The sequence below is a fragment of the Bidens hawaiensis genome, unplaced genomic scaffold, assembly GCF_021521415.1.
Source record: "Bidens hawaiensis isolate Kalapana, Puna unplaced genomic scaffold, B.hawaiensis_p1.1 tig00036697_1, whole genome shotgun sequence".
NCBI lineage: Eukaryota > Viridiplantae > Streptophyta > Magnoliopsida > Asterales > Asteraceae > Bidens > Bidens hawaiensis.
In genome coordinates this window covers 81025-94696 of record NW_027505421.1, presented here as the reverse complement: position 1 = coordinate 94696, position 13672 = coordinate 81025, and the positions used below count along the sequence as shown (strand labels likewise).

The following is a 13672-nucleotide window of genomic DNA, read 5'->3' as shown; positions in this document are numbered from 1 at the left end:
GAGAGAGTGCATTTATTGTTGCATTTACATTTTTTTATTTATTTTTAAATATTTAAAACCTAAAATAAAACTAGTGGTTCATATTCATTTTTCTCATTTCTTGCAATAATTTGATTTCTTTCTTGAACTTAAACATATATATATATATATATATATATATTGGGTGGGGTTAGAATAAGAAGTGAGTTATTTGTAAGAAGTGTGAGAAGTAATATCGGGCGTTGGATGTGATCATCTGATGGTGGATATTGTTAGTGTGTTTTTAGTTCGGTGTGTTTTATTTTGTTAGTTCGGTGTGTTTTATTTTTTTAAGGGTCAAAACCACTTCTTACACTTCTTAGGATAGTTTTACTTCTTATTTTAACCTTGCTATATATATATATATATATATATATATATATATATATATATATATATATATATATATATATATATATATATGTGTGTGTGTGTGTGTGTATCAAGAACACGAAGTTCTTCATGTAGTCTTGCCTTACGAGGTCTGAAACTTAACCAACCGGGGTCGGATAAGTAACTATCAAAGGTAACAAGGGGTGTATATTATATATAAGGTGTGGCTTATATTTCAAGTATTAATAAGAGTTAGTAAGTTAGTTAAAAACCAAGAAATATGGTCAGTTTAACTTTTGAAAGTCAAACTGCCAAGAACAAAGAAAAACAAACTTAACAATCAAAGAATTTGAGTGAGAAAATGAAATAATAGCAGGGATGGATGTTGGAAGGTGTCTTGTATTTATGGGACAAGGTTTGGAGGGTTAAACAAGAGGTTTGGAGGGTAAAAACCGAGTTTTGGACAAAAGAACCAACAAGAAAACACAAAAAACAACATCAGCAGGTATGAGGCCGCTACCCGCGAACTCAAGGAGCTCCTCCGTCGTGCGTCGCGGCGGGGTAGAGCTGAAATATTTTTTAACTTTCAAAAATGATGGTTTTGGCCCCCGGAGTTGATTTTAAGTGTTTTTAACGCGTTTTAAGGCCCGTAAAAGATGTTTTCAAGACCCAACAAGTGTAAAACAATATTGTAACATAAAATCCATCATTTTGATTATGTCGATGGTTTCGGTTTGCAAAATGGTTCGGTTTATAAGAAAACGATATAATAACGAAAACGAATCGGACCCAAAATTGACGAATGTCACAGATGATTTGTTTATATATTGGTTTAATGTTTGAGATAATATAATAAGTGTTTAATTGATGTTTGATAAAAAAAAAACAATTTCCATATAGGTAAGACACATCAGCTGAGTAAACTAAGTAATATTATAAATTATAAAGAAAGCCACGCCAGCGTCTCCACTAACGACGTTAGCCTTAAGTTAACGGGGAAGTGATAAAAACAAATAGCTTTAAAGTTGGGACTGGTGGAAGGCAAAGTAAAAGTTGGGAGTGTTATCTACCAACGAGAGAAAGTTGGGAGTATTAAAAATCAATAGGCCATTTTTTTTAAATTTGTGGGTTTTTCATGAACCTTCCCCCAATGAATTTATATGTTCATAGGTTTAATTCGGTATATAAAGTAATGTATATCATGTTATAATAATTGTGTTGTTAAATAATTGAATAATAGTTATTATATATTTATGTAAATAATAGGCTCGTTTAACTCCAGTGCCTAGTCAAGCTTTGGTTCAAGCTTGTTTATTAAATAAACTTTAGTTTAAGCTTGAGATTGGTTCACGCTAATTAAGTTCGATCAATTTAAGCTTTTGATAAGTTGATCATGAGTAACTCACGAGTAACTTGACTAGTTTAAACTCTAGATAAAAACATAATACATTAACCAGAATCAAAATATGCGCGTGTTGCGGTCCGCTTAATCATGAAAAAAATATAGCGTCTTCGAAAAATTATATATATATAAAAAACCTAATCCTTTACATAAACCATATCCTTTTGAAAAAAACTGGAATTGATGGTTAACCTTAATCAGTTTGGATTTAAAGAGAGAGGTATACTTAGGATTAAAATGACAATAATAATAGATGTTGGATTAAGAGTAGCTCTCATGGGAAGGGGGAGGGGAGCATTTATAAGATAGTGGCTTGGCTCCAAATCCCCCAATTTAAGCTAATTAACTCTTCACCACACTCTTTATTAGTGATTTGACTCCATTGACTCATATTAGTACCTTCTAAGCTATCTTTAATGCATAAAGACAGAGTGGTTGGATTCTTAAAAAAATATTTTTAAAGAGCTTAAGTATGTACTTATTTTTGCTTTAATTAGATAATTCTATGATAGAGATTGATGGAGTAACAAAAATTGTTAATCATCAAATATTAAAATTTGGGATATTGCAAAAGAGGAAAGAAATAGGAGAACGTAAACATTTTGTAGTAGTGTAACTATTAACACCGTGTGTCCAATTTCTAAGGTTAGCAAACTATTGGAGTAAGTTTAAATGCACATGTATATTACGGTACGTCTAACTCGTTACAATAATATCTTTAATCAATTGTGACTGTGCTTTTAACTTTCGAAGTTTGATTCTTAAGTTTTAACAGACATGTATATAAAGAGTGTATATAACCCACTACAATGTTGGATCTAGCATGTTTGCAACTGTTAGTGTATATAGCGGTGTCTTTAGTCTGTGTGTATGTTTATTTTATCTGTTACTCTGTTAAGTTAATAATATATGCATGAATTTTTGAAGTGAACATTAAGAATGAAAACCTAACCAAAGTAAAAGTTTGGATTTTAAAGAAAAACTAGAGTGGGATTTTTTGGTAGGAATTTTATAAAATAAAAAAAGCAAAATTTATGAATAAAAGATTCTGCATTTTAAAGAAAATATTAAAAATGTATATGGAATTGAAGTGTTATTTATTAAATAAAAAACTTCCGGTGCCAACCATGTTACCAAAAAAGGGAAATATTGATGATTGGTATGGTCAATTGGTCACTAATCAAACCGGTGGTCCATAGGAACCACGTGAGCGCAGAGTTCCACTAGGCCAGTACCCGATTATGGCTCCACTAGGTAGTGGATAACTAGATATTGTTAATAACAGGATAATTGATTTCTAATGGTGTGTCTTGTCTAGGAGGTATTAAAATGAACAAAAGAATGAGACGGATAAAAAAATAAAATTGATCATAATCATTCATTTGTCTTGTTTGGTAATCTATGAGCATGAAATGAATTATTATTTTATGTTGTTTGGTTAGAAGACACATGACACCTAATATACTTAATAAGGAAACAATCATTTCATCTTCCCCCATTGGGGAAAACCCAGACCGATCATGGAGTGGTGCAGTGGCGGATCAAGACTCGAAACCGAGCCGTAGCGCTTAAAATTTTTTTTTTCCTATATTTAATACAATGTTAACGAAACAAATATAAAGAACACGACAACAAATAAATTTAAACTAACCGGGTTAACGAACCAATAATGGCGGATCTATGTTGGGCTGTAAATATCTCCTCTTTAGTATTTGATAGCTTGAAACCGAGCCATTACATCTTGTTCATTTACTTTATCAAATTTTTCTCTTTCTACCGCACAAACTAAAGTAATGTTCAAATACTCATTGCCCATTCGATTGCGCAAATCCGTCTTGATAAACTTCATTTTAGAGAAACATCTTTCAATGGTTGCAGTTGCAACCGGTAAAACCAATGTTAGCTTCAATATTCGATAAACCAAAGGATAAGTTGTGTGTTTTCCGCTTTTCACCATTACACGAGCAAGATCACCCATTCCACCCAGTTTTGCAAAATTAACATCTTCCTTTAAAGTGTAATAAAAGGTCGTAAGATCACCCGGAATACACCCTCTTTCTTCGTTAGTAAAATCATTCGGATACATCTCTGAAAAACCCACTATCTTAGATATGCCAAACTTGGAAAACGAATCACAATGATTTAAACCCAACATATTTTCTAACAAAGTAGTTGAAACCTCACTAAATCTATTTCCAAGTTCTTGAATTTGCATATCCAAGACCGTGTTAAAAACTTCAACCTCAAAATAATGTTGATTAGTAATGACATACTTCCGGTTTCTTTGATTACCATAACTTTCCTCCATATCTAACATCTTAATCTTGTTTTTTTTCACAAAAAGATGTAACTTTTGCCAACATCTTGTCAAATCCGGTTTGTCTTAGATTATTCAATGCTTGATTTGTCATGCTTATCAACTTAGACGCTTCCAACAAATCTTGACTCTTTTTTTGAAGATGTTTTGATAAAGCATTTGTGAGGCCTAAAATTTCGTCCAACAAGTGTATATAAAACACAAATCAAGAGTCTTAAACTATGATAGAGTACCTTTCGCATTAGATTTTTGTTGCACACTATCTCCATCTAATTTAATAAATTGAAGCACCTCAACAACTTCCGGGAATAATTTTAACAAACTTATGATTGTTCTATGATGAGAACCCCATCGCGTGTCTCCGGCTCGTGCAAGGGAAATTAACCTCTTGATTTAATCCTTTTCCTATTTTAATCTCACCAAGAAGAATTTCATTTTTCACCCTCTCACTTTTTAATTCCAACATCATATCTTTTCTTTTGCAAGAAGCACCAACCGTTTGATAAAGTAAATGAAGAAGATGTAATGGGTTACCAACCGTTTGGTTAATGGGTTTTTTTGTTTGAGCTTTGGCTTTTGATTGGGATTTAAACATATATTGGCTGGACTTAAAATCTTAACCGTAACGTTATTTTTTTCAGCTGTAACGAAACACGAAAATCGGCCAAATTTTTTTTTACACTACCCGTAAAAATTTGAGCCGTAGCGGAGGCTACGGCTGAACTTAAGGTGTGTCCGCACCATGAGTGGTGGACGAGAAATGGTCTCATTATGCTAGGGACTTCAACTTCCGTGAATCCATCTACAATCACTAACTATCGTATTATATACTAACTTACGTGTTTTAAGTGTGCAATAGAGCTGTAGGATATGTACTAATGTGGAGAATTTTATGAGTGACTTGTGGCTATTTAAGGTATTTCAAAGTTTTTTTAATTTTAAAATTTTTGTGAATAAAAAGAATTCTTGCAATTTCAAAACATCATATTGGACCAAAGTTTATATCAAAAAACTTTTAGAATGTGTAAATATAATTAGGGGTGAGCATAATCGGTTAAGACCCGTGAGACCCGAACCGATCATAGATCCTAGGTCCTAATGATACCATTAAGCGGGTTCGGGTCTGAGTCGCGTCTGGTGGGCTAGACCCGTTTGCTCCTATATGTGTGAGCATAAACTAAGTAAATACTGCAAGATCCAAACCGATCCAATCCAATTATTTACAATAGAGTCAACTCATGAGTTCTAAGAATATCATTAACCATGTCCAGGTTCATATCCATAACAATGAAACCTCTGTACAGTATTTGTCTCTCATTTTTATATATATTATATATATATATATAATCTTAGAGAAGCTTCCCTTTCACTTTTCTAGTTTGTCACTAATTCCCATTTTCGTGATTAATAAACCCAAAACATATTATTTAAATAATAGCTTCTCTCTCAAACAAACTGCAGTTACACAAACATAAATCTTTTAAATGATTGCATAGACACAGACACAGAAACACACACACAAAACAGAGTATAGAGAGATAATAAAGTGTAGTCTACTTTATAGAAAGAGAGATAGATCTACTACATAAATTCATTCACGAGTTCTTCAATGTACAAGTACCAGTCTCACCAAACACCTCTCACATTTCCTTTAATTCTCAGTGTCTTTGTGTATGTTGCTCTCATACGTGTTCATTGAGCTTTAAATACAGAAATTGACCTCAGTTTCTTGTTTTATGTTCATCTTTGTTCAAGATCAATCTGGGTTTAATGATTTAGCTAATGGGTACCTGGAATTTGATCATTTGAGAGGTGAAAATGTTTAAGTCGGCGCGGTGGAGAAGCGAAAAGAACAAGATCAAATCTGTGTTCAAGTTGCAATTTCATGCAACTCAGGTAATATCATTTAGAGTTTTTAATAATTTGTTTATGTGTTTTTTATAGTTGAATGATTGATCACATTATTGCATACTTTAGTGTTTAATGAGATGACTAAGTGATTTATTAATTTAGAATTTTAAATACTGAATCTGGTTCATAGCTAGTGAAAACCGACCAAAAACCAACAGTTTGGTCTTGTGCTTTTGTAAAAATCAAATCGAAATAAACCGAATTTATAGATTTTTATTTCTTTATTTTTTATTTAAGGTAATTTGTATGATTATAATAAATATGCAACTCAAATTTTTTAGCTCAAATGTGTAATAATCCATTAGGTTTTAATTAGCTAAATGATGATCCAAATTCATTATTTTGAGCATTTTTTTCCCAAGTTTAAATGACAAGACCAAAACTGTAAAACCGCAACTGAAAGATTTTCATTAATTCAAAAACCGAAGATTTAGCTTTTGTTTCGGTTTTTAGCCAAAAATGACCCAAACTGAACCGTGCACAGCCCCTACTTGAATCCAACAGTTTAGATAAAAAATAAATTTATGCATATTCAACATTTTGAAAACTGTTGACTTTTGTTGACCAGTGTGTTTTTGGTGATATGATGATCACAGCTAAAACAGGTAACTGGGGATAGTTTGATCATCTCTCTAATTCCAGCAGATACCGGTAAACCAACAAGATTAGAAAAAGTGAAAATTAAAGATGGAAGCTGTCACTGGGAAAAACCACATTATGAAACTGTTAAATTTGTTCTTGATCCGAAAACTGGAAAGTTTCATGAGAAAGTTTATAACTTTGTTCTCGCAACGGTACACATTATTTCAGATTGTTTCTTGTGGAACTAAGGTCAAGTTATAATTAAATGGAAATTAATTTTCTTGTGATCTTCTAACTTTTTACAGGGCTCTTCAAAATCTAGCAGTGTTGGTGAAGTTTCAATTGATTTTGCAAGTTTTACTGAAGCTGCAAAGATTTGTTCTTTATCTCTTCCTCTTAAAAATGCAAAATGTGCTGCTTTTTTGCATGTTAGTCACTTATTTTTTATAAAGTTATTTATTTATCACTTTTTAAAAGAATTTTGTTTACTTGGTTACATGGAGTCATATGTTTGATAGTAAAATGTTTGTGCATATGTTTTGAACTAGGTATCCATTGAAAGGATTCAAGAGTCCTTAGAACAAAGGTAATTGTATATTTCATACTTTCATAGTGTTTATTTTTCATTATTTAAAAAGTATTATTTTAAAGATTCGTGAATTTTACAGGAAAATCGATGGAACTGAAAATGCAAATCGCTATGAAAGGACTTTATGGGCTCAATTAAGCAACAATGATACTGAAGAAACCATAATAATCAATCCTAGTGAAGTAAGTGATCGTGTCACACGTTATAGTTTCATAAATGTGACGTTTAACTATTAATCAAATGTCCGAATATTACAAATCTTTGTCAGGATCACGCGACTTTGACTGATAATAGAGACCGTATGGGATCGAGTGGATCTGACATCACATTAACGGCTTCTGACATCAGCTCAGGACCCGAAACCTTACAAGAAGCCGAACCCATGAAGACAGAACCGATTCATGAACCATCGGCTGCAACAACTTATGAGGAGCGACACATGTCACAATGGGATTGGTTAGATGGTTCACCTACCGAATTGAGCACAGATGACTCATCACCTAGTACCGGAGAAATCGTTCTAGAAGAGATACCAGAAGACGGGTCACCAGAAGCTGTTATCAAAAAGCTTAAAACCGAGCTCGAGGTTTTGACTCGGCAAGCTGATGTTACTGAGTTAGAGTTACAGACTCTCCGTAAGCAGATTGTGAAGGAGAGAAAGAAGGGCCTGGAGCTATCTACAGAAGTAAGTTTACTGATCGAAGAAAGAAACGCGTTCAAGGAAGAATGTGAAAGGCTGAAGGAGACTAAGAAATGTACTGAAGAAGTCAAAGTCAAAGGGGATCCGTGGGATCTTGTTGATGAATTGAGACAAGAACTTAATTACGAGAAAGATTTGAATTCAAATCTCCGGTTGCAGCTTCAGAAAACACAAGAATCGAACGCTGAGTTGATTCTTGCAGTACAGGATCTTGATGCAATGCTCGAGTCAAAGTCAAAGTCCAAGTCAACTGAAACAGACGTCGACGAAAAAGAAGAACAACAAAAGGCTTTGGAAGAGATCGTTAAACAACATAGCGGTATGCAAGATGTGCATTTACTCGAGCAAAATATAAACGATTTATATGACGAAATCGAGTCATACAAACGAGATAAAGACGAGCTTGAAATGCAAATTGACCAAATGGCCCTTGATTATGAAATCTTAAAGCAGGGAAACCATGACATGTGTTATAAGCTTGAGCAAAGTCAACTTCAAGAACAGTTAAACATGCAATATGAATGCACATCTTATGATGTGGTCAACGAACTCGAGACACAAATCGAGGGTTTAAAAACCGAGCTAAAACTTAAATCCGAAAAGCTTTCAGACTCGGTTCTTGCAATCGAAGAGCTTGAAAACATTATCAACAATTTGGAGAAAGGTTTAGAAGATCAAGCAGACAGGTTTGAAGCCGATATTGAAGATCTTATAAATGCAAAAGTCGGGCAAGAACAACGAGCCATTCGTGCAGAAGAAAGTTTAAGAAAGATGAAACTACAGAATATCAACACGGCAGAGAGATTACAAGAAGAGTTTAGAAGGCTTTCAACACAAATGAATTCTAGTTTTGAAGCGAACGAGAAGGTAACAATGAAAGCTATCAACGAAGCTAATCAGCTTCGTGTAGAGAAACGGGGTCTCGAAGAGACGGTCAAGAAAGTCAAAGAAGATCTAGACTCTCTTAACAAGCATCATGAAGAAAGAATGGTTGACCTTTCGGGTCAAATAAGTCAAAAGTCAAAGGAATTGGAGAAAATGGAGGAACATGTTGAGAGGCTAAAAGAAGATAACAAGATTCTTGAAGATGAAAGAAAGAATCTTGAAAATGTTAATGAACAAATGAAGTTGTTATTAAAAGATTATGAAAATGAAAAGGAGAAGCTGAGGAAGCAGGTGTCTCAACTAAAAGATGAGATTAAGAAGAATGAAGAGGCGTTAATTAGCATGGAGAAGAAGATCAAGGAGGGAAGCAAAGCGGTTTCAAAACATAATACTCGAAGTTCGAAAGAAGTAACCAATTTCAAAAACAAAATAGAAGTACTCGAGGTAACGTGCTCTATTTTCTCATTTCAAGTTGGCTTATTGACCATTCATATTTGAACAGGGGAGATTACGACTTACGAGCATAGCCATTTTACCAAACTTGTTTACCCAAATAGCCATTGACCATTTTTTAAATAAATCAATTTTACCGTTACAAATGATTACATCCGAATCAAATTAAGCCACGAGTCTTAAGAGTATGAATTCTTGGCATACAAGCTTTTGCACATATATGAACAAAGGATGGATATGTGTCAATATCCTTTAGGGAATCAAATGCGCAGTGGGAGCAAATCTTGCCAAGTTTTGCACCAAGTTATACATGTCCCGTTGTGATTGGTTTTCCACTTCATAGAAAGGCGTGAACGGTCAAATTGATAACTTTTAAGAGAATATATCTTTGGTAATATATTTAGAAAAAATGGCTATTCATGTGAGTTTTCGTTTGAACCGCTAATTGCATAAAAAAGCAACCAGCTTATTTTCGACGAGAAAAAACCATCAACGTTTCAAAAACTTCGATTCAAGGTTAACATTATCAAAAGTTGCAGCGTGTAATCATTTTTGACTAGTCACCGGGTCAAATTGCCTTTAACCGAATTTTTTAAATGTTGGTTACCTAATTCAGTTTTTGTATTTTTTGGATGTGTTTTCTGGCCTATATTAAAAAAAAAAAAAGAAACCAAAATAGAAATTTTACTGAAGATTGTTACATCAGTATAATTTCAACGCGTAACATTGGCTTCCGAAAGAAGAATTACACTTGTATAACTCCTAAAACATTGTATTGTATTCGATTATTTGCAGGGCCAAATAAAAACAAAGGAAACTGCATTGAAGAGCTCTGAAAAATCGTTCCTTGAGAAGGAAAAAGATCTTCAACACAAAATCAAAGAATTGGAAAGAAAATTGCAGGTTCTTGATGAAAGCACTGCTATTTCAAAGGTAGCTCAAAAAACCTATTATTCTTTTTATTAAATACACCAAAGTTTGAATATTTCTTACCCACCATATTAGCATAATAACATTATTAATTGATAATATTATTTGGGTCACAGGCATCTGCAGCTGATGAAATGGCATTATTAAAAAGGCAAAACAAATCCATGGAGGTGGAACTGGTGGAAATGCAAGAAAGATATTCAGAAATAAGTCTTAAATTTGCAGAAGTGGAAGGTGAAAGGCAACAACTTGTTATGACTCTAAGAAACCTCAAAAACTCAAAGAAATGCTAGCTATAATAATACATATGTATACATATAGTGGTGCGTTCTGTTTTTTATTAGAGAACCACGATGACCACATAAACGCTTGCGTGTACTATGATCAGATACAATGCATAAATATGGTTACGTTCTTGTGGTTCTCTATTTAAAATTGAAACGACCCTCTATATAATATAATATTGTGAGTGATGTATAAATTAGTAATATATGGTTTTATTTCATTCTTTTTTCAACTTTGGTTATCTTCGAGAAATTTTATATCCATTTTATGGATAATATAAGATATACCTAGTAGTTTACATTTGTAACAGCCTAGTTTGAGATAATAGAAATTGTTGTGTTTAACTTTGGACTTTTCTTTGTGATGTTACAAATCAGAATTGGTCCCCTTTGTAGTGCATAATAGTGTTGTACTTTATGCATGAAAGGTTAAGATTCTTGATTTCATGTTAGGAGTCAAGAGTGGCAGAATGTCATGTTCAAACTTGAGGGTGTTCAGAGGTTGCCCCCCCCCCCCCACCTTTTGATGCATCATTATGTTGTACTTTTTGCATTAGCAGTTGTACTGTTGTGGGATCAAACTTTTTTTTGTCAAAGTAGTTGTAGAAGTTAACAAATACCTTGCTTGTTTGAAAAGATTGCAGACTTACAGCTTTTCCTTTTCATATCTATTTGGATTTCTGGTATATATATACAACCTGGAGAATTATTTTATTTGTTTATTTATTTATTTATAAATTATAAGTCTCATACCCATCATAAAAAAAAAGTACGAGATAGAGCAATCTAATCGAAATAGATTAACCGGTAAATTAGTTATGATTCTGGTTAAGGGTGTTCTATAATCGAACGTTAGACCAACCTCTCTATTAATTAAATCATCTTTAGAAATATACCTTAAAAATAGGTATAGTTTTTATTACGGAAAGAACAGTCTTGTATGAAAGGGTACTTAAATAGTTAATGTGATTATCAAAATTATCGTATTTGATTTCATCGGAACCATTGTAAAAATAAGAGTGCAACTTAAACCTAATATGTAATTAATCATGTGATATTACAACCATGAGAAAAAAAAACCAAATAATTATTTTGAATAAATTTATTTAGTGAACTCAACTTTTAATTGTAACTGGCCATAAAGATTTGCATCTTTAAAAATACATTGCAGAATTAGCTGAATTTACCAAACTGATCCATAATCGTTAACCAAGCATTCAGTCATAATTATAATTAAGCAATCTTTCATAACTGAAGCTTGAACATGATTATGGTTAATTCTCTATAACCAAACAGAACCGACCACACCCTCTAATGAAATGAATCTTACCTCTATGTTTTCTTTATTGAACCTCTCTGGACCCTTCTTCGGTCTCCACTCTCTCCTCATGCTATCAAAAAACCTTGACTCGTGATGAAAGTGTGTGAGATTTCTTTAATTTATTATGCTTTGGTTCGTGTTTGACCTTATAATTCACCAATAGAGAACATGGTTCTTTTGGTTGACTCTTGCAATGCCCATATATTTTTTTTATGAACAGAGTGTTAAGGGAAAATACCAAAAAAACAACATATTACTTACGCTTTACATGATGAAACTATCAAAGATATTCAACATTCACAGCTCAGCTAATTGATGTATTTCTAGATGATAATATTTTGCTATATTTTCCATATTTGGTGTAAATCAATTCCTAGTCTATAGGAAACTCTCTGTATAAATATTTGCATTGTAATACAACTAATACACGTTTATACCCATCATAGAAGCAGTTCATGCTAGGGATACTACTATTTCCTTTCATGAACTGCACGAAAAACTAATCAACCGCGAACTTGAACTCGTTCAAGCATCGGGCACCGCCAAATCCTTACACCAACCTGCTTCTGTCTTTGCAGCCCAGACCCGACCAACCTCAAACCACCGGTCATCTTCAAAACCTTGGTCGTCTCGCACGGCTAATCCATCACTGGGCCTGTTACCTACTCCCAATCCCGCTGCCACACCTAAACCATTTTTGGGAAAGTGCCAATGTTGCTTTAACAAAGGTCATACACTTGCTAACTGTAACATGTTCAAACAGTTATATCCACAGGTTGTGCTCCCCACATATCAAAGGCATTTCAACACAAGTCAGCCACAAGCACATCTCATGGGACTCAACAACAACACAACATCAAACAAACCTTGGCTATTCGACAGTGGGGCTTCACATCACAAAACAAATGACCTAAACGCTATGTCTCTACACACTCCATATGACGGTACTGAGGAACTCATTATAGGTGATGGTTCGTCTCTTCCTATCACTCATGTCGGTTCTATTATTCTACATTTTCCAAATGTTTCTTTCAAATTAAACAATGTCCTTTCCGTTCCATCTCTGTCTCGTAATATAATCTCTATATCCCAGTTATCTCTAGACAATAATGTACTAATTCAGTTTTTTTTTTGTGCATTTTGTCATCAAGGATTGCCAAACCAACCTCCCCCTCCTCCACGGAACAAGTAGTCATGGCGTCTACGAGCTCCGCCCTATCAAATCTCCTCAAGTTTTCTCTATGCAATCAAATAAGGCTCTCCTTTGGCATCATCGCCTCGGCCACCCTCATTTTAAAGCTTTACAACATTTATCTACTTTTGTTTCATCAATTAGGAATTCTCATGATTCATGTAATTCTTGTTGCATAAATAAAAGTCATAAACTTCTCTTTCATTTGTCTACGCTTTCATCAGATGCTCCATTACATTTATTGTTTTCTGATGTATGGTCGTCTCCGGTTTAGTCATTTGATGGATTTAAATATTATATCATATTTGTTGATCATTTCACCAAATACATATGGATTTATCCCCTTAAACATAAATCCGACTCTCTCACTACATTCATTCGTTTTCAAAAATTAGTTGAAAACTATTTTCAAACCAAAATTAAACAATTATTCTCGGATAACGGCGGTGAATATATCAAATTAGCTTCTCACCTTTCTTCTTGTGGTATTACTCATCTTACCTCTCCACCTCACACATCGGAACACAATGTCTACGCCGAACGTCGTCATCGGCACATTGTTGAAACCGGTTTAGCCTTACTATCTCATGCCAAAATACCACTAAAGTTTTGGCCTTTTGCTTTCACCACAGCAACATATTTAATCAACCGCCTTCCCAGCTCTACGCTAAAAAATGACTCTCCCTTCTATCGTTTGTTTCATAAACTACCAAACTATGAAAAACTTCGCAGTTTCGGTTGTTTATCTTACCCTT

General features: G+C 33.7%; 1 protein-coding gene across 1 annotated transcript; it reads left to right on the top strand.

Annotated features, from left to right (window-relative positions):
• Window positions 1–5516: 5516 nt before the first annotated feature.
• Window positions 5517–10797, top strand: LOC143613101 (uncharacterized). Its single transcript, XM_077086907.1, has 8 exons — window positions 5517–5966; window positions 6578–6775; window positions 6869–6991; window positions 7112–7149; window positions 7232–7334; window positions 7421–9181; window positions 9986–10123; window positions 10237–10797. Exons 1-8 carry the CDS (start codon window positions 5889–5891, stop codon window positions 10411–10413), a joined length of 2616 nt encoding a protein of 871 aa, XP_076943022.1. The 5' UTR covers window positions 5517–5888; the 3' UTR covers window positions 10414–10797.
• The last annotated feature ends 2875 nt before the right edge of the window (window positions 10798–13672 follow it).